Here is a 21,614-nt window from a genome sequence, read left to right on the forward strand (position 1 = left end):
GTCTTGGTCTCATTCATGAGCAAGCATCACAGTCCTGACATGCCTGGACAATATCTGGTAACTGTATGGGCAGCCCCCATGCTTTAGCCACTGCCCATGTGGTTTTCTGTCCTGCATGTCATAATTTCTGATGCAGCCAGTGGGCCATGTCTTCTGCTGCAAACTCAAGCCAGTGTGTCAGCTTCATCATGCTTGGTGACTGCAAGGGTTGATGTCCAGAGGCATGGTATGCTTGTACAGTTCCATGCCTAACCATGTTCCATATATCAACCCACATATCTTTGCCACAGATAGGTCAGGCATGAATCATCCAATCCTGAGTGGACCACTGTGCTATGTAGAGCGTGAGCCCTCAGTAGACTGCCCTGACTATCTGTGCAGATGTTCAGTACATTGTTGCCAGGCTCTTGAGTTATCACCATCCACACAGCTGGTAGCTCAGCCCACTGGCTACTTTGTCCATCCCCTTCCTTGATTCAAATTGTTTCAGTTGTGGGATGGTATGCGACAGCTTGCCACCTACTAGGGTTCCCTCTGCTGGATCCATCTGTGTGCAGACATCTTCTGGAACAGGGTATTTCCCCTCCTGTACAGGACTCCTCTCTGGACAAGTAACCAGTATTTCCTCAGGTGTCTCACTGTGGTTGTTGCTGGCCCAAGTATATGTTGCAGTTCTTTCAGTGGAGATGATGACAGGTGGCTTCTTTGACTAAGATAGGCGACGCAGCATGCTACTGTTTGTGATTGGGCCACCCTGGTCTTAGGAATGTGGGTTAGGTCTTTTACCCACCTCTGAATTGGTAAAGTTGTTTTAACAATAACCACTGTGATCTGAGTTACTGGTTCTACCATCAGCAACACAGAATAGGAAGCCAATAACTGCTTTTCAACCATGCTGTATCTCTCTTCTGCTCCATGCCAAATCTGTGACCAGAACCCAGTTGGGATTCAGATGGAACTCTGGTGCTGCCACAGTCCCCAGCCAAACCCTTCTTGGGTTACATGCACATCTAGCTCAGCTGGAAGGATTGGATCGAATACACCCAGTGCCTGGGCCTGCTTAACAGCTATTTTTGCTTGCTGGAAGGCTTCTTGTTCTACCCCATACTTGGCGTTTTTTTTTTTAAATCAATATAAAGGTTTTAGCAGTTGTGCTAAGTGGGGTATAAAGGATCACCAGTATCCTAATATACCCCAAACTCCTGCAACTGCTTTGGTTTCGTGGGAACTGGGAACACTTAAATCTTACGTATGATTGTACTGGGTAACACCTTAGTCTTACCTGACCAAACAACACCCAGGAATTTAACTGATAGCCCTGGTCCTTGCACTTTTTGTGGATTTATAACTGTCATGGTTTTGTGCTGTTGCTGTCAATATTCTACATCATGACATCATGTGCAGTATGAATCATTAACTGAGGGTACAAATAGTGGCAAACTGTTTTGGTGGTATAAGAAAGTGTAGTTGTTAATGGCATACAGAAGTATAACAGAGGGTATGTGGAAGTGTAACAGAGGGTATGCAGAAGTGTGGAAGGTTCATGCTCCAGTTCTGTGGAATGGCAGCATCCCAAGTACTCAGCTCTTGGAGGAGAACTACATATCCCAGGGGACGACATGACCAGAGACGAATCACCAGAGGAGGAGGACACATATATAATCTCACTCTCAGGCTGGAACGTCCTTTTCGCTCTGTCTATCGCTTTGGAGCGCTCTATCCCTGCCGTCTGCCTCTATCAGCAACGTTCCAGCCTGTCGCCTAGAGATCACAGTAAGCCTCCCGTTTCTCGGGGACTCTTTCTCTCTCTCTCTCTCTCTCTCTGTCTTGTTTGATTTAGTAGTTGCAATTATATTGTATCATATTGTGTTATCTTGTATTCCAATATTATTCGTATTTAGTAAAATAAGTTTTCTCCTTAGATTGCTGCCAGTTTTTGTTCATTACCCTCCTTCCAGGGGCAGCAGCCTCTATCACAGGTAAATCTAGATAACCCGATTACAATAACCCATCCTTTTTCCTGTAAATAGGTTATTAATGATGGTACTGTCTTCTCTAATGCCTCGATTGAGTCAGAGGGTAGCATCAAATCATTGATGTAGTGGTACATTTTGACAGTTGTTCCAACTTGCCAAGTCGTGTGCCACCAAAGTATAACAAAAAGTAGGTGAATGCATGTACCCCTGAGGTAGGACTTGAAAAGTCGACTACCTGCCATCCCATGTGAATGCAAACTGGTCCTGAGATTCCTTAGCAATTGGAATGCTGAAAAATGCGTTTGCCAGATCCAAAACTCAGTGATACGTTTCTGTCTCTCTACTCCATGTATCCATGAGGGAGGTGATGTTGGGTATGGCTGCATGGATCGGTGGCGTGACTTTATTTAGTTCTCTGTAGCCTACTGTCATTCACCATGTACCATCTGACTTCCTGACTGGCCACATGGGGGAGTTGTATGGGCTGTGTGCAGGTCTAATGATCCCTCTCCAGCTCCTGCACAGTTTTAGTAATTTCTTCATGCCCAGCTGGGACTCTATACTGCTTTGTATTTGTGGTCCAGTGTGGTTGTGGCAAACAAATAGGTTCAATTTTTGCATGACCCCTTATGACTGCCTGCACTACCCAGATATCAATACATCCTGCCCTTAATCTGAACTCTCCCACAGTGGTTTGGAGAGTCAGACCTGGGAGGATGTCTGTCCCCAATGTGTACTCTGGAACTGGGGCAGTAGACACTTTGTACTCCAAAGGTGGTAGATGCCCAACCCCCAGTTTCAACCACGCTTGTGTTACAGGGATCATCTGCCCCCCAAACCCACCTATCATTGCCTTAGTGCCTGAAAATTGGTTTGGATCACCATATATAATTGATGTTTCTGCCCCAGTATCTACTAATGCCATAACCTACTGCACATTTTTTCAGGATGAATGAATCGTTAGTTCAACATAGGGTCTCCGGTCCCCCCTGGAGACCCTACTCTTGGGGGATTTTGGTTTCTCTGTCACACCATCAGCTCTGCAGTCCTCAAGTCTTTTTCCTCTGATGGCTCAACTGTGGCTGCCCGGGACACCTGAGGAGGTTTATGTTTTTTTGATGGGACTGTGAAGTCTTCTAGATTCCACAGGTTTTGTGGAATCCGTTCTATGAGTTGAATTCCTTCCCTTTGGGGCAAATGTTGGAATCTCTGACTGTTTGGTAACTGTTTCCACAGTTGTAATAAGACCTGATTAGGCTGTCATCAATCTTTTGAAACTGAACTCCTGCTCTAATCAGGTCATTGAACATTTGTTTTCTTGATACACTGATGGGTCCAGATTGAATTACCTTAGGGGCAGGTCTCCTAGGTTGTGCTGGTGTCATGGTTTTGTGCTGTCAATATTCTACATCATGACATCATGTGCGGTATGAACTGTTTTGGTGGTATAAGAAAGTGTAACAGAGGGTATGTGGAAGTGTAACAGAGGGTATGTGGAAGTGTAACAGAGGGTATGCGGAAGTGTGGAAGGTTCATGCTCCAGATCTGTGGAATGGCAGCATCCCGAGTACTCAGCTCTTGGAGGAAACTACATATCCCAGGGGACAACGCGGCCAGAGATGAATCACCAGAGGAGGAGGACACACATATAATCTCGCTCCCAGGCTGGAACGTTCCTCTTTTCGCCCTGTCTATCGCTTTGGAGCGCTCCATCCCTGCTGTCTCGCTCTATCAGCAACGTTCCAGCCTGTCGCCTAGAGATTGCAGTAGGCCCCCGGTTCTCCGGGACTCTTTTTCTCTCTTTCTTTTTCTCTGCCTTGTTTGATATAGTAGTTGTAGTTATATTGTATCATATTGTGTCTCGTATTTAGTAAAATAAGTTCTTTTCCTTAGATTGCTGCCGTTGTTTTTGTTCATTTCCCCTTCTAGGGGCAGCAGCCTCTATCACGGATAAATCTAGATAACCCGATTACAGCTGGTGGATGGATCTCTGATTTTTCCACCACCATTTGGACATGGCGCCTGGCCTGTAGGCGCTCTGTCTCCCCCAGATCTGCCACAAATTGGGCGGCCTGTTGTATTATGGCCTCTAAGGCAACCAGAGGATTCAGTATGGATACCAAAGTACATATTGATGTGGTGGAGCTTGCTGCAGGATGAGGTCCCTCATTCCTGCTGAAAATTTCATCATGTCTGGGCTCTCAAAATCCTCCTCCTAGATTGCCTACTTCATGACTAATTTCCATAGAGGATCACAGGCCGATATTTAATGGTATATCATTTTTGTTTATCCATGTTGCATGGTACGCGACCATTAACCAAGTAATCAAGGAATTATTTTTGTCACTATGTTGGACAGCTGCATATAGTCTTTGCCTCAGCACAGGGCGAGTGGTAATGGATGCCAGTTTTGAAATTTCTGATCCATTCACCACAACACTCTCTACCCCCATGTCATACAGTCAGAGCAGCCAGGATGGCATGCTCTCTCTTGGGTTTTGTCTAAACTGCTGAACGAAATCCATTAATTCAGATGCTGTGTATGGGCGAGCTGTTACATGCAGTGTGCTCTGGGCCAGGGGGAACTGATCAGGGGGCAGCCCTGCTGTTTTTTCCTGTGTTTTGTTTTCTTTTTGGGTTTACAACTGGTCAGACCTCAAAGGGATCTAGCTCTAGTGGGGGCTCAAATTCCGACCTTTTAGTGCTTTCATTTACAGAGTCCAGATTCTGTGGATTCTCTTGTACACGTTCCCCAGTAATTTCTAGAGAGATATTCCGGATTTTTAGTAGGGGAATGATTGGATTAGGTTTTTTCCCTCTCAAAATTGCAACCTGTCTTTCCAGTTCTTCAATATGATCACACAATAGTTGACTGTTGTCAGTGAGAGCTGCTTCAGTTATATTTAGCTGGTTCAAGGCCATCAGCAGTAGCCACGCCACCATGGAGGCAGCTGTCATTCTCGAGTAGTGAGTACATTTATGTTTAGACTATTGAAATACTTAGCCAGGTGGGATGGGGGCTCCTGAACATTTCCTCTGTCCTGCAGGGGGCCCCATTTTTCAACGATACAAGCAATCCCATGATATGGGGATCCTAGGAATCCTGGGATGTGCCCTGGCAAAACTTCATTCATAGGGCTAGTCTTCTTCCATGCAAGCCATCCCATGATATTGTTGAAAAATGTCCTGGTAATTATTTTAGGGGGATTATAATTGGGTACCTTTAGAGATATTTGGCTGCCTGGCTTGCCAAAATGTAGGGCAAATGAGGGCAATGATAGAGTCCTTATTGAGAAATAGGTGCAATAGGAAAAGATATCAGAAGGAATTAACTCACCCCTCCTGGTAACAGCATGGAGAAAGGGCTGAGATGAGGAATGTGACCCTCCCCAGTTCATAAAGTTGCGCATCAGGAGAAAAGGGAGGGCAGAAGGGGTGAACCCATGCAGACTCAGATTGCACGGAAGTAGAGTGGCTCCAGACCCACCCACCGCTTCAGGCACTTGCATACTCTCCCAGCTCACCCATTGGTTCTGGCTGTGACCTTGGAATCCTTCTACAGTTATGATGGCACTTCTTCCTTTTTCATTCAAGTGCCTATACATCCATTTCTCTCATTAGCTTCAGAATTAATCATCTGTCTTTCTAGCTTTATCACATCAGGATGATTATTCCCGAGGCCTGCTGTTGTGGGGCTTTTGCATAGATTTTTATTCACTTGAAAGATAATAAAATATTTAAGTGATGTTGCTATTTCAGCTGCTTTTTGTCTTTTTTTTCTTTTTTCTTTTTTTAATTATATGTCTTAGCTCCTTTGAATTACTTGTGTTGCATCCCCATAGCTGTGCAAGGCAGAGCATGGGGAGGAAGGGAAGCTGCAAGGAGTTTTTTTTCATTGCTCAGATTAGAGCTGCCTTGTGTTGTTCTGGGCCACAACAATGTCCCTGAAATTGGTACACCTGATTCCTGGGGAGATCTTGTGCAGCAAGGAAAGCACTTCATCTAGTCCTTATGTCTACCTGAGACCTTTGTTTGTCACAGTGACTTCCCATCCTGCCCCAGGGTTTAGGGAATCCTTGCAGTTTTTCAAAGATACTCAATATTATTGCAAGTGGTTGCAATAATGTAGTATATAGAAGTCTGTGAGGAAGGATGGTATTTTAGTGGAACATGCCTAATCACAATATGATTTTTTTTATCTAGGCCAAATATAAGGTCTCCTGAATTTCTTATTCTCTACTATTTAAAATGTGTCCTTAACATCGGGCAGAGATTTGTCATATTCTTTTCATAATTGGCTGCTTGGTAGCATAAACACTGTCCTTGTTCTCACTTGTCAACATACATACATTACATGTATTCTTCCATGGACGTGTATGCAGATTTGTGTTTCAAATCCTTGATTGAATAATTTCTAGACATTTGATATGATGCAGTAGAATAGGTAAGTGTGGCTGCTACTTTGTGGTCAGAAGAGTGGCTATGGGTGGCTATAAGCAGGGCACCAGCCTTCTGGTATGCTTTATCACTTTATGCTGGCATAGGAGGGCCACAGTCCTGGCCTGCTAGTCTTACTATCAGCTTATTATATGGAAACTTGCTGTGTGGACTGGAGTTTCTGTCTCCGCTTTCTCTACCTGCTGCTTCCTGGGTCCTCAGCACTTCTAGGACCTTCTCACCAGCCGGCAAGCTCCCTGCTGCTGCACACAGTGTGAGGAGTCTGTGTGTATCTCCGGTGCATGTTTATTCCTCACAAATCTTGCACGTTTTTCTTCTCTGTCACTCCAAACATCAGTAAAGCCTTACTACGTAGCAACTCAATTTGACTAATTATAGTTTTGGGCAATGCTATGTGCTTTACGCAAAAAGCAAGTAAAACTGCCAGCTACATGTGTCCTCAAAATTATGTGCTTCAGTCTGTAATCCTGTCTTCCATACAAACAGTATTTTTGTATAATAATAGAGGCAACAATATACGCTAAGTTTTCCAAGAGCAGGTGCCAAATATTGGGATTCTGAGTTCAAATTTAGGCAGCAATTATGGGACATGATTTTCAAATCAGCAATTCTCCATTTGGTTTCTGCTTGACAATTTGATGATCAGGACACAAGATGAGCTCAGAATACTGGCTTTCGTATGGTCATTACCCCTTATAAGCTCTGACACTTAGGCTGGAGAGTTATTTACATGCAAAATAGCTTCAGAGCTGAGAAGCATCAGAGGTGATGGCTTCATTTCTGGTTATAATCACTGTAAAGATTTAAGGCATTCCCTCTCCTGAGAGAATCACTAACTTGAACCTCTTTCCAGGGCACCGATGTGTGCAACTGCTGCAGTTCAGAATACTCCTGCCTTTTGCTTCTCTTAAACAGAGTCACTGAATATAGCTTCTTCCAAAGCTCATTTTTCTGTATATAATAATTTTTAAAGCATAGGCTGCAGCAAATAATTACAAACCTCGATCTTAGAAGGTAGCTCTAGAAAAACTCCAGCATGTACCGTAGTAAATGGCCCTTACCAAAGCATTTTATTTCTTAGTAGTAAGGGCAGCTCCCTGTTGTCAATATTTTAATTTCCTTCAAAAGCAGCATTGGGCTTGACCAGGAAAGATGAGTGAATATTTGGCTTCAGTAAGAGCTGAAGCTGGTGTCTCCCTACCAACTCCACTTGTCATTTCGTTTAGATACACTAAAACATAAAATGATCACTGATGTTGAGGTTGTCATGGAGATATTAACTTTCATAGCATATATTTTAAAAAGTGTGCAGTTTTTCTGCATGTAAATATCTTTTCACCTCTTTACCAAACATTCTGAAGGCATTTAGTCCACAAGCTTGTCAGTTTTCAGTTGATACACAATTGATTCAGCCTGACATCCCTTCTAGGATAAGAGCACTGCAAAGCACTGTGCTTGTCCTTTTCTTATATCAGATATGAGCCATCTTGTTCACATTTCAGTAATGGAGCTATTGGAAATTTGGAGCCCTTCTGGTAGCCTTTGTGCACAAGAAGTGATATGAATGCAAGGCTGAAGTCTTTATGCAAATGCACAAGATGTCATTTATATATTTGTGAACTGAATAAAACAAAGAGAAATGTCAGGTTCCAGATCTTAATACTACTGTAGCAGAAATGGCTTTAAGCAGTGATGGAGCACCTGGTGGGAAGGCAGGGCCATCCCAGGGGAGCTCAGGCGCATGCAATGCAATGCCCTGAGTGACCAGAAGGGTGGAGCAAGGATACACCCTTTCCCAGCCCTCATTTAAGGATTGGCAGTGGTTCCCTGCATACCTGAGGCCTTCCAAATGTAAGTAGTTTTCTTCTTCTTCCTTTCCCTTCCCCCACCCCCATGTCCACAGCTGCTATGTTTGGGTTCGTCCTCATTTGCGGCAGCTGAAGACTTTGCCACCCGGCTATTATCACTGTACTTTCCATGACATTGTAGTGTTACAGCTTCTCAGATCTCTCCAAAAAAGAGAGATCCTATTTATTACCATGGAAACTACTATGGATATAAACAGCATGGTAATGCTATTTAATAGAGCAAATTCTTAGCTACAAAGCACTGTTTTTCAACATAGGCACAACATTAGCTGTGCATTTTCACTACTGATGAACAAGAGCCTGCAGGTTGCATTATTAAAGATCTTTGCTACTACCTGGAATTTACCTTTGTCTTTACTGTTGAAACGCACCACCCACTACATCACTGTACTGCCATCCATCGCCATAAATGTTCACAAGAGTCAATGAATGTCCATGGGGGCCATTTTTTCCACGTGGAGGAATTCATTTCTACCCCTTTGCTCTGTGGGAGGTAGATTGTGTTTTTGCAGTGAAGCAAATGCTTCTGGTATGGAGAGTAGGCCTTTGTTGTGGGACCAATGTTTTCTGTATGTAATGGAGGCCTTTGCTGAACCCTCTCATGAAGCAGTGAGGTGAGTCATTTTTCTTCCACTAGTTCAGTGAGCACTGACAGGAGTAGATTATTTTCCTTCCTCTAGTGGGGTGTTTTGACATGGGTAGGGTTGAGAACAGGAACAAGATAAGACAGAGTACGGGGAGGATGGAGATCCTAGTATAGAACAAAGTGAACATGCTTTAAGAAAAACTGTCTGCCTATTTTATGGCACAGTACATTAAAAACAACAGGTTGGAAACTAGTTTGTATGGAAATATATCAAAGCAACAGTGCTGGGGAGATTGTAAGCCTGAGATGCTCGACCAAACAGCATGCACCAGGAGAGCATCACCTGCGTTGAGTTCAGAGTATAGAATAGGATGAATTGCACTGACTGGCAAGCAGTCTGTCCCTTGCCAGTAGGGGGTATGTGCCCGTTATTGCAATAACGAATAAACTTTGCTGCTATCACTAAGATCCTTGCCTCACCTGAACATTTTGACTTGGAGTGTTTCTCACAGCTCCACCCACACTCTCATGTCAGGTGCCATTCTGTCAGAGTGCCTGTATAGGAAACTGGTAATCACAGCCTGAACCTCTGATTAATCAGCTGAGGCAAGTGTCGGTCAACTTTGTGAGCACAGGTGAGAGTGATGTAGCTGTGCTCCCAGAAGGGGTGGAGCTTGACTCCACCTCCTCTAAGACCTCATTTAAGGGCTGACCACCACTAAGGCAGTATCTCTTGGACGTTGCTCCTTGGTGGACGTTGCTCCTTGGTGGACGTTGCTCCTTGGTGGACGTTGCTCCAGCATTTCCCGGTAAAGGCATCCATATTGGTGAGTTTTTCCCTACAAATAACCTTTTGAATATCTGTTACCATCTTTGTATCATTCCACCTTACAGTGCCCCTCTGCTGCCATATGTCACACAGCGACAATGCATCATGGAATGCTGGTGGGATGGTTCAGCCTCTGCTGCCATCCCACCAACAGCTACCTCTGATACTGTGAGGTGACCTCACAAATTAGGAGGCATTACTTATGGAGCAGCCCTCATAGCTAGAATGAATTAGGAAGGCATCCTAATGAAGGGAAAAGTGGCCAGTAATGTTTAGTATCTTTCTCAAAAAATGATTTTACAGTAGTAAATCTGGCTGTGGACTACTTTTATTAGTGCTTCTAAACTTAACTGTTAAATAGCCTGCTTTGTTAAAACAAAGGAACAATACATTTCTTGTTCTTGAGGGAAGTATGTATATAAGGAGAAAATGTTTAAAGGTTTATTTTTTTAAATAATACAGTAATTCTTAAAAAAAAAAAAAGTCTCGTGTAGAAGGCAAGGGTGTGAACACTACTGTTTGATTTGTCCTGTAACAAGCACACAAACAAACAGATATTTGTTTTGTAAAAAATGTAGTCAACAGAAATAAAGCTCAAAATGTGGTTTGAGTTTTGAAAAATGACTGCAAGCATGTCACCTATTTCTGCCCCCCACCACCTTTTTTTTTAACTGGCTGGTTGGTTTAGTAACAAAAGCAAATACTTTTTTTTCTTTTTTTTTTAAGCTCTCATCAGCCTGGCACAGCTGGGGAGGAGGGAGGCAGCTGAGTTCAGCTCTGGCACATGCAGCTTCAGCAGCAATGAAAGCTAAATCTCTTTTTCCTGAATCTTTGTCAGTGGAGATTCATAACAGAGTGCAAAGTATAAAAGGTATAGATGAAATACTAGGTAGAAACAGTCGAGTTGAGATGTTTGTACTGAATTAGGTATAGGTAAAAACTGTATTTGTTGAATACTAAGTAAATCATGTGTATGTCAGCAATCACTGTTGAGTTTTCTTTTTCCTGCGTTGTACTATGTGCGGTGTTTAAGTTTGATATAGTTTCCTGACAGTAAGGTAGCGTAAACTAAGTTAACCTTTTGCATCCATCTCTATTACTGCTGAAACTTATCAAAAACTTTGATATGCTGGGTGTGATGGAGCCAAACCAAAAGGATTCTTGGCTGTTTTCTTCTCCAAACCCGCATGCTATTCTTAGTTATGTCTGGGAAACTGGGTGGGTAGCACAGCATTTGTCAAACATTTAATAATACCAATTTCATGAAATGTCACTGTAGTTGCATCAATAAATGTCTATAGCAATTATCTGATTCTAGTTAAACCTAATGGAGCATTCTAAGCCTCCAAGCTGCTTAGTGCGAAATTTAATTTGCTGTAATCAGTTCAAGAGCAGGAAAGCAGGAGATACTGCCTATGCATGGAGAATATCTGCTTCATGTGTTGCAGACCACAGGGCTTTCAGGCAAAAGTGTTTATCTTGAGCAAATATATATTTATTTGTATTTTAGACCATAATGTATAGTCAAATTCACATAGAATCATAGAATTACTCAGGTTGGAAAAGACCTTGAAGATCATCAAGTCCAACCGCAGCCTAACCAGTAGCCTATCTCTTAAAAAACAACCACTAAACAATACCACAACAACAAACCTCTGCTAAATCATATCCCTGAGTACCACATCCAAGCGGCTCTTAAACACATCCAGGGATGGTGATTCAACCACCTCCTTGGGGAGCCCATTCCAGTACCTAAGCACCCTTTCTGTAAAGAAGTTCTTTCTAATATCCAACCTAAACTTGCCCTGGCGCAACTTGAGGCCATTTCCCCTCGTCCTGTCACTTGTCACTAGTGAGAAGAGACCTGCCCCACTCTCACTGTAAGAACCTTTCAGGTACTGGAAGACAGCAATAAGGTCTCCCCTCAGCCTCCTCTTCCTCAGACTAAACAGCCTCAGCTTCCTTAGCCTCTCCTCGTAGGGCTGATTCTCCAAGCCCTTAACGAGCCTTGTTGCCCTTCTCTGGACCTGCTCCAGTACCTCCATGTCCTTCTTGTGCTGAGGTGCCCAAAACTGGACACAGTACTTGAGGTGAGGCCTCACCAATGCTGAGTACAGGGGCAGGATGACTTCCTTAGTCCTGCTCACCACACCATTCCTGATACAAGCCAGGATGCCATTGGCCTTCTTGGCCACCTGGGCACACTGCTGGCTCATATTCAGCTGACTGTCCATCAGCACACCAAGGTCCCTTTCCGTCTGGGAGCTTTCCAGCCACACCTCCCCAAGGAAGCTTGTTGGCCACAACTCTGAATGAAAATTTTTGAAATGTGATTAGTTAAACATTTATTTCCTTTGTACTAGATTGATGTCACATTTTATATACATGAAAACATTGATTTATTTTTTTTTTAAATTTTTTTAATGTTACATTAAAAAACATCATTTCACCAGTTATGATGCCTTTTGCTTCTTAGCCCTGGAAGTTTTGATTTAGCTTATGCACCTTTGATAGTGCATACATGGAATGGACATCCACAAGGAGTTGTATATTTGGCCTCTTGTACAGTAAATATATCTTTATGTTTGAATCTTTGTCGCCTTCTTTGTTTCCTTGGAATTGCATGTGCTATACGTATGGATTAATTTCCATGAATTCACTGCGTTGAGTAATGCAGGAATTGTCAGACAGGGTGATCACAACTGGCTTTCTAGTTTCAACATGATTGCTTTTTATAAGGTATGTTTCCATTTCTTCCTTCTTGGAAGTCAGCAACAGAGGATCTTACCCACATTGTCTTTGACTCAAGCTGAACGAAGTTGTTATTTCCAAACTGCCAATTCATACATAGTCAAAGAAATGTGGTTTTAATAGGTAGGAATTGGTCCAAATCATCCAGTTTCCATCTGTGGCTGTACTGCCCATGGCACATTGCCTGCTTCTCTTATAAGCTCTTCTCTGAACATTCCAAAGCCAATAAGGATGTGGAATAAAGTCACAAAATGGCAAAGATTATTTGGGTTAAGAGTAAATTCTAAGGAACAAATGATTTGTTGTGATATTAACTGCCTTTTCACTATTCATGTGCTCTGATAGTGAATCAGCCCTACGAGGAGAGGCTAAGGAAGGTATCTATATCTGGAATATTAGAAATGTGTATGTCTGAAGAAGAGAGAGAAGACATTTCAACTAATACAACACAGTCTAAGCCAGGGAAACCTATTTCAGAACATATCTGTGCTGGTTTTATTAGCACTGATCAGCCTACTCTTGCATTTATAATTGTGAATGGCACAGTGTATTGCATAACTTTGTTGTGGCAGATTCTAGAGATGGGGAAAAAAAAACACTGTTTATGTTTAAAACAAGTTATGAGAATAGACTGAGGAACAAGAAACCCATGGGTATCCTAATAGATCTTTTGTTCCTATACCAGTGGCCCTGTCTATTGTAGAAGGGGCCTGTAAGACACTGTCTTGTTGGGAATACTTTTGGCTTAGATAGCAGGGGCAGCAATGGGGTTGCCATCAGCAGAGACATGCTGAGAGGGAGGATGTATGAGTTTAGCTGTAGCCCTGCTAAACATAAGCTAACAGCTAAAATGACCAAGGAGATTTAAAGCAATCCTATTTTGAAGAGGAAACTACTGTTGCACAGTGGAATAGAGGCAGTGATTCTGTAGAGGTACTTAGAAAGGAGCATGCTGTGAGTGTAGCCATGGACTCCCTTTTCATCTTCCCTAGAAAGATGGGAATAGAACAAGGGGACGTCCGCTAAACATCATGTAAAAGGAGTCATGAAAACCACAAAAAGACCAACACCTCAAGAACAAGAGAGTGCCTGAAATAAACGAACTGATTGAGGTAACTGTGCTACAGTGATACGAAGAGGAACTGTAAGGCCCAAGAGAATACACAGATCTGTCATTTTGTTTGTTTAGAGCAATTGTGCATTTGTTTCCATCAAGAATTATCTGTCTTCTGATGTCAGAGCAGTCCTGATTTCGTTATGTTACTAAAGGAAGGAGTCCAAATGTTTTTGTTAATTCCATTTTTATTGGTGGTGTCTTGACATTCTGCATTTTACTTATATAAGATGTAGTTACTATCTCTGTTTGGTATTTTGAGTAGCATTTTAAATTGCAATTTAACTCTTACCTGTTCTTTGATAATCCATCTCTTGGGTTAGATGTTAACCAGATCTCACTTGTCATATCAGGACTTTTTAAGGTGCTGCTTGCACAAAAGCTCATAGTTAAAGAACTTTCTTTTTAACTTGCTTTTTCAAAGTGGTAATCTACATTTGCCTTCAAAAAGGATGCATTTGCAACTCCTCTAAAGCTTGGGACACTTGTATGATATGACGAAAAACTGAGTAATTTAAAAATCCAGAATATTATTATGCTACATTTTTTTCATATTTTGTTCATATGTAAGAAGGGGAAAATTACTCCCTAAATAAATAGATAAAATAGAAGAAAATCAAGGCCCTTCTGATGGCTGATACACATAGGCAACAAAAGAAATATAAATCTGTAGGTTATGTTACCCTCCCCTTGCTCTTGTTCATTCATTTCTTGCCCTACCTTACATCCCTTCTCACCATTGGAGCCATCTCTGGCTCATCAGTTTCAAAGGTAGATTCAATTGATGCATCATTTCTTTGGAAAAAGATTCTCTGCCATATTGGTTGGGAACTCGATCGATTTTCAAAGGAATTAAGTTTGAGAATGGCATAAGGCCAGAAGGTGAGGGTTCCATGACAGAAGCCGGAATTTTCACACTACACAATCAAGGGATTGGAAAATTGTCAGAAGTCAGCTTGGGTAACTTTACGCTAACAGTGCCTGCCCTGGCTGTCAGTTGAGCAAGGTCTTGCAGAGGCAGAGAGCTCTTAGGTCAGGGCAAGCAGACAGTGGGGATGTGAATGTGTTCTCAGTCACAGTAAGGAATCCTGTTTGCCAGACTTAAAGTCATGTTAGGTTAAACTTGCTACTAGACATTTGGTTATGTTCACCCACGTTGTTTTTCCTGTAGCAAACCATGACACAGTAATGTCTATGCCAAGATTTGTGAAAGTGGTAGGCAAATAGTACTGAGAAAAAACAGACCAAAAAGGAGGTTTAGAGGCAGCAACAGAAGCACCACTTGCTGGGGCTGCAGCGCTTCCACCCTATGCTGTAGACCCTTGTGCCACGCAGATGGCTGAAAGGGACTTCTCAGTAAATGACCGGAGATGAAGTTCTCTGGAATGCAGTGTCTCTGTAGCAGGCTGGCAGTCATATTCTCTGTGAATTTATGGTGATAGCTTTGATTGTTAAACAAAAAAAAAGTCAATTTGTCTGTCATGGGGTTATCCCTAGATGTAAGTCCGTGACAGGTAGGCACAGGCCCTGGGAAAACAAACAAACAAACAAAAAAAAAAAAAAAAAAGGAGCAATTCAGGAGAGAGAGAAGGGCAGAGAGTCAGCAGATCGTTCTAACAAAGAGCGAAAACAATGGCAACGATCTGAGGAATGGGAATTTACTAAATGTAACCAAATCAAATGAAACAAGAGAGAAGAGTACCCAAAGTAGGAGTCAAACCACAACTCCCTCTCTCACCACTCGTTTGGATTCTAAATCAGTACAGTTGTTGCCTTTTGCATTTGGGTTGTGTCTTGTTCGGTGTGCCTTGCAATGCATCCCTGAGAAGTCAGAAGTCAGCTCTCTTTCCTAATAGACCCATGTGCATGCCTGACTCCAAGGGCATATTTTGCCCCTTCCATTGGAGTCTCCTTAAGGTCCATTTGGCTGGAATAGACATTTATTGTTGGATCAGTGATTCCTCTCAGGTTTCTGTGGCTACTGACCATACTTTAGCAGGTTACCTTCTCCCTCAGGTCAGCACCAGAGCTCCAAGTCCTTGGCCAGCTGGTTCCTAAAGATGGTAGGGCTATTTTTGAATCCCTGAGGCAAAATTGTCCAAGTTAGCTGTCCCACTCAAAGGCAAACAACCTCTGTCTTTCAGGTGCGAGGGGGGATGCAGAAAAAATTCATCCTTGAAATTCAAAACTGTAAACTAAGAGAAACACCACCCAAGGTTAGTTACTAAGGCATATGGATTAGCCACTAGGGGATATAAATCCTGCATTATCTGATTTATGGCTATTAATCTATATTTCCCATCCAGTTTCTGGATTTGGAGGATGGGTTATTATAAAATTATCGATGATAGTCCTAATTCCTTCCCTATCCTGATTTCTGAGTGGATATTGTTTAATCCTTACTGGGGTTGCCTGTCAGTCACGATGGGGAGGGCTATTTGTGCTCTCCTTGGAGTGTCTGTTACCCATACCTCAAAGGAAACTAATGTGCTTATTTTTGGGGTATCTTGTTTTCCTTTTTATTCCCATGATTTGCACAAGCCCCAGCAACCTGATAAATATTTCATCCTGTACCTTGAGCTGCAACCTTCCTTTCTCAAAGGTGATTTCTGCTCCCATTCATTCCAATACCTACCTCTACCTAATTCCTCTACCTAATAAAGGTTTAGGAAAATATGGCAAGTATGAAAAATGACATATTCGCCGTGGTGTACCCTATCTGATTTTCATGGGTTTTATGAAGAATGCCTTCTCAGTATCGCCAGTCACTCCAGTAACCTGTATATAATCAGAACTTAAAGGTAAAAGAAATTCATTTAGTACTGAACGTGTTGTTCAAGTAACCACCAAAAATTGCCTTTTAGGTTTCCTTTCCTTAGCTTAAGGTTTACCAAGGGATCTGCTAAGGAAGACTGCCCTGCCCTGATTCCTGTCAGCCCTCTGATAAGGGGGCCAGGTTGGTGTTTCACTGAAGCTTTCTGTTATTTTTCAGAGGACAGTTCCTCTGCCAGTGTCTGTATCATTCACAGAGAGAACACTGGTCTGTCTGGAGAGGGCCCCAGCTCCCTCCCCTTCCTTTCCTCATGTCAGAGCCTGTGGTCTGACAGTCCTTTTGAAGTGCTGCCATCAGGGCTTTTCTTTCCTGCCTTTGCATATGGTCCCCTGTTAGAAAATACCTTCCAGACTATTTTGATAAATGCACAGTGTATAGTGAAGTCTGTTTGAATAAGTTTTCCTTTGAGGTGATTGCTCCAGTTTCTTATGTGAAGGTTTCAGATCTGGAATTCCAAGAGATCTTCCTTTGCAATGTGCTATTGATAAGCGAAAGCCTTGCCCCCATTCTACCAAATTCCTCCCAAGTCCTGCCTATTCCTAGGACTGATGCAGCAGCAGTTCCAACCATGTGCATTTGTCTAGCAAGGACCGACAGCCAGGAAGTACTTTGGGTTCCCTTCCTTGTGTTGATGGAAGACAAAACTTGGGATGCCACCTTCTAATGTGAGCATAACTTCTCTCCTAATTCAGATTAGTAGGAAAATGCTATTATTAATTGACTGAATACTTCAAAATAATTCAGGGAGAAAACTGATGATGGCAGTGTAGGTGAAGGGTTGTCTCAGATACAGTTACAGACAGCACACATTGCAGTGCTATGGTTTGGGGGCAAACTGTTTCAAATTCTTTTAATAGCTAGGGTATTTAAAAAAAAATCTAAATCCAACACTTTGCTGTAGAGGTGCTCTCTGGCATACCAAAGTAAATTGCAGTGTGGATTAACAGCAAGAGGATTATTTCTTTGGCAGAATAGTCTGTGAATTCTGATTATGCTGACTGAAACCAGCTTCAGCAAATGCTTTAAAAGTTACTCTTTCTTGAAATCTGCTCTTTCAGTGAGTGAGGGTAGGTTACCTTTACTCCTTTAAGGAGTGCAAGAACAGCGATATAAACTACAGGAGGAAGATGTGCCGTTGCAGAAGTGTTGACATCCCACCTTTGTGCTCCTGTTCACATCACATAGCTTCCAAAAACGGTAGGCCAGAAAGCTGCAGAAAATTGTAGGCAACTGTAACAGCTCTCACTTTTTTGTTTTTCCTAAGAGCCAAGCTGGCCTTTACAGGCTATTAATTTATTAAGTTGTTTATCTTAGGGCAAGACTGTATTTGCAGAGCCTAAAATGAAGACAGCATAGTGTAGCTTGGGATTTAAAAATGTCACTGTACATAATGACAGTATAAACAGAACAGAAATGAATCTCAGTTCCATCTACCCTAAATTATTTCCTAAATTACCTTTTTTACTCTGCTTCTTGACGTTGTATTTTCTTCCTATTTGCCTCTAGGCAACCCTCTTAAGAAATATACACTGGCAAATAAAAATGTTCTTCATAATCATTGGAGACACTAAATATTATAGTTAGCCCTGTCCCAAAGACAATAGAGACACTGCTCTTCCTCTTTCTACCTTAATCACTGTAGGTATCTCTTATTATGAAGTTATTTTCACCTTCCACCAAGGAAAGGTCAAGCTGGTATGTAATTGCCCTAAAATAAACTCTACATAGTAGGATTTCTCTGATTCTTTGGACAGAGATCTTGTTTCCCATTTTGGGCAATCTGTTTTCTGCTGTTAAGCACTGAATGTGTCTCTCTGTTGCTATAGAAATAGTATTGTATTAAATGAGGGAATCATTGCCCTGCTGTCAACAAATCTAAGTGTTAGTCTCTGGAGCTTGAATTTCACCACTGGGAAGATGTATACACAATTCTACAAATTATTTCTGCAGCTTCTGCATAAATGTCTCTGTACTCTGAAACTGGTATCTACATTTCCCAAAGTGATAGCAAGTGGATTAGCATTGTGTAATCTGTTTACTCATCTCTTAATTAAGCCTTCCCCCTCAGCTTTTCTATGCCTCCCTCCCACACAGAATACATTTTTGTATTTATAGATTGAAATTTCAAGTTCTTTACATAGGAAGGTGGGGAGAAAGCAGGGCAAGCAGTTTTCTCACCAGGCTTCCAGAACCATGGACAGCAATGAATACCACATTTATTTATTTATTTATTTTTAAACTAGTTCCTCCAAGTTACTCAAGATGTTACTTGCCCTGTTATTTATTTATTTATTTTCCCCCCAGGACTAATAAGGATTTTTTTTAAAGGAAGGCACAGACTCACCATGTACCTTGTACATTAATAAATCCTACAAACCCACCTGTTTTCCTCTAGTTCCAAGAGACACCTGATTGCCATATATCCAGTATTTCTAAGTTACACAGAGATTTTGCTCCAAAACATTTCTATTCTGTTCAGAAGTTAAAGATGAGCATTATGGATTTCGTTCCCTTGAACTGACACAACACATATTAGATCTCACACCTGTCTTTAAATGTAGATGTATGGATGTGTTATTTTTCATTATTTTTTTAAGCGTCTAATTCTAGTAATAGCAATAAGGTACAAGGTATGTCTATTAGGAATAGAAAAGGAATTGAAGTTTTTACTAAAAACTACCAAGGGTAAGTTCTTTCTCAATATTAATCATAAGAATTTTGAAGAAATGTGGATAAGCATGTATTTTATCTGGTACTTTTTTTTTTTTTTTTTTTTTTTTTTGACAGGAACCCCTGCAGTGCATTTCAGTGTATAATACGTATATGTAGTTACAAAACTAGAACATGGACTTGCATGCAAATGTGTAATTCTGATGTCAGAGTTCTTCTAAAATTCCTCTGATTTCTTCATTAACAAATTTAGGGGTTTTTTTTGTGTGTGAAACAGGCTCATTTTAGATGCTATGTATTGTAGGACAAAATACCCTTTATAAATGTGTGACTTCATAAGGAACAACCATATTGTTGGCTTCTAAGCTTAAAGATAACTCTAGAATACCTCCAAAAAATGTCATCATTAAATATATTTTGAAAGCTTTCTAGATTTGTTTAGTGACTGTAAATTAATTGAACATGTTTAGAGAACTAGTTTCAGAAAATCAGAATAGTAATTCTCTACGTGTGTATATTACTAGAAAAACAGAGATGAAGAAAAAATAGTAAAGCACAAAATTACCTTTCTTTGAAATTTATGCCATGCTTATTAGAAAATGGCCTCGTCATATAAGAAGTCACCACATGACAGTAGTTGCATTTTTACTGTTAAAGTAGTTCTTGTAATGAAAAAAATGAATAAATTCTTTTATTCAACCATAAAATATAAAACACATTTTAACCTGTTTTTTACCTTGTATAAAGCTGAGCACATGGCTGCATTTTTTTCATCAGATTGTCAGTCTATAGATGACATGAACTGGCCTGCCAAAGCCTTTCATGCAAAACTTTGAATGTGACATCGTCTACTGCTGCGTGAGCCGTTAGTTCCTCTCCAGAGTGTTACCTAATGAAAAATTCAGAGAATGGCTGAGTAATTGATAAGGGAGGGGGAAAAAAAAAGGAGAAGGGAAGGTGCTGTGCAAAAATTCAAAGTGAAGATGTATTCCATATTCTATATCATTACAAATTACAAGGTAGGAAGAGAGAGCATGAACAGTAAAATGTGTTTCTGTGTTTTTTATTTTCTATAGGAACTCAGTGGAGAAAGGACCAAGAGCAAGATTTAAAGAATGTTCTGAAAAACACTGACCAGGACATCCCGTTGGTATTTGTCAGTGGAAATCATGATATTGGCAATACTCCAACAAGAGAAACAATAGATAATTATTGCAAGAACTGGGGAGATGACTACTTTAGCTTTTGGGTTGGTGGTGTTTTCTTTCTTGTGCTGAATTCTCAGTTGTACTTCGATTCTTCCAAATGCCCAGAGTTAAAGCAAGCTCAGGATGCATGGCTTGATGGGCAGCTGGCTGCTGCAGAACAACATAAGTGCAAGCATATAATAGTGTTTCAGCACATTCCTTTGTTTCTGAGAACACCTGATGAAGACCATGATTATTTCAACTTGGAAAAATCAGTTCGACAAGAGATAATGGAAAAGTTCCATAAAGCAGGTAATTTCTTGAATTCTCCTTTCTCTAAATTTTTGCTTCCAACTGTTAGTGACTATAGTGCCAGGAGAAAAAATAAATAAATAAATAAATAAAAAGAAAGGGGGGGAAAAAACCCAAAAACTTGCATGGTACTGTTTTCAAGAAGTTTGGGGTACTGCTTATAAGACTTGTTCCTCTTAGCTCAGAATTATCGAGCGAATCCAAACATCTGTCAAAAGATGTTAATTAAAAGAAGTAGCACAGATTTCATTTTGCAAGTACTGGCAAATACTAGACAACCTGCTTTTTTATTTATTTTTTTTAACCCGCTTAAGGAGTGGAAGATCTGGTATTGCCATATGATAAAAATACAGATTTAAATATATATATATTATATATATTATTATTTATATTTTTTTTTTCCATAATTACCTTGGAGGCTGTTTTCTCTCACAGTAAGCCAATTTTATAGCACCGTCCAGATCCATTTGATGCTAAAGAGAGTCTTGCTCTGCTAAGATCTACCCTGTATTTATCTGTTTGTAATAGAGGTTGCTTCTGGGATAAAAGGCATGTGGAACATGCTTTGAACGAGAATATTGTAGCAAATCCCTTAGCTTTGTGTGATGAAACCTGAATGCCATGGAGACAGGTACAGTGTGTAGCTACCTCTTCACACTGTTCCTATTGTTTCCTGCTAATTGCTTTCATGTTTCTAGAGTGTGCTAGTCCCTTAAAATTTCCTGGCAGCCAGTCATCAATGCATCAGTGTCATTTTCTCTGTATCTATAAAAGAACACACTATTTGGATTATTGAACAATGGGAATTGCAAACAATATTGTTCCTAATTTACAATGTAATTGTTAAGCCAGAACTCATCCAAAACCAGTCTAATTTCCAAGCTCTTCCTGTTTCCAATCAGTAGAGCCAAAATTCATAAATATCTGGGGGCTCTTCGGGGGATTGACATTTGAAGATTCAAGATTTACAAGACTGCTTTTTTTTCCCCCATAAGGAGATGTGCTGAGCATGCCTTATATTTTGTATTAA

General features: G+C 41.1%; 1 protein-coding gene across 1 annotated transcript in view; it reads left to right on the forward strand.

Annotated features, from left to right (window-relative positions):
* Window positions 1–21,614, forward strand: part of CPPED1 (calcineurin like phosphoesterase domain containing 1) — a 59,927-nt gene that overhangs the window by 16,817 nt on the left and 21,496 nt on the right. The window contains exon 3 of the mRNA XM_072348821.1: window positions 20,162–20,584. Coding sequence (XP_072204922.1) covers window positions 20,162–20,584 — 423 coding nt within the window. The remainder of the gene's footprint in view (window positions 1–20,161; window positions 20,585–21,614) is intronic.

Source organism: Excalfactoria chinensis, chromosome 14, assembly GCF_039878825.1.
Source record: "Excalfactoria chinensis isolate bCotChi1 chromosome 14, bCotChi1.hap2, whole genome shotgun sequence".
NCBI lineage: Eukaryota > Metazoa > Chordata > Aves > Galliformes > Phasianidae > Excalfactoria > Excalfactoria chinensis.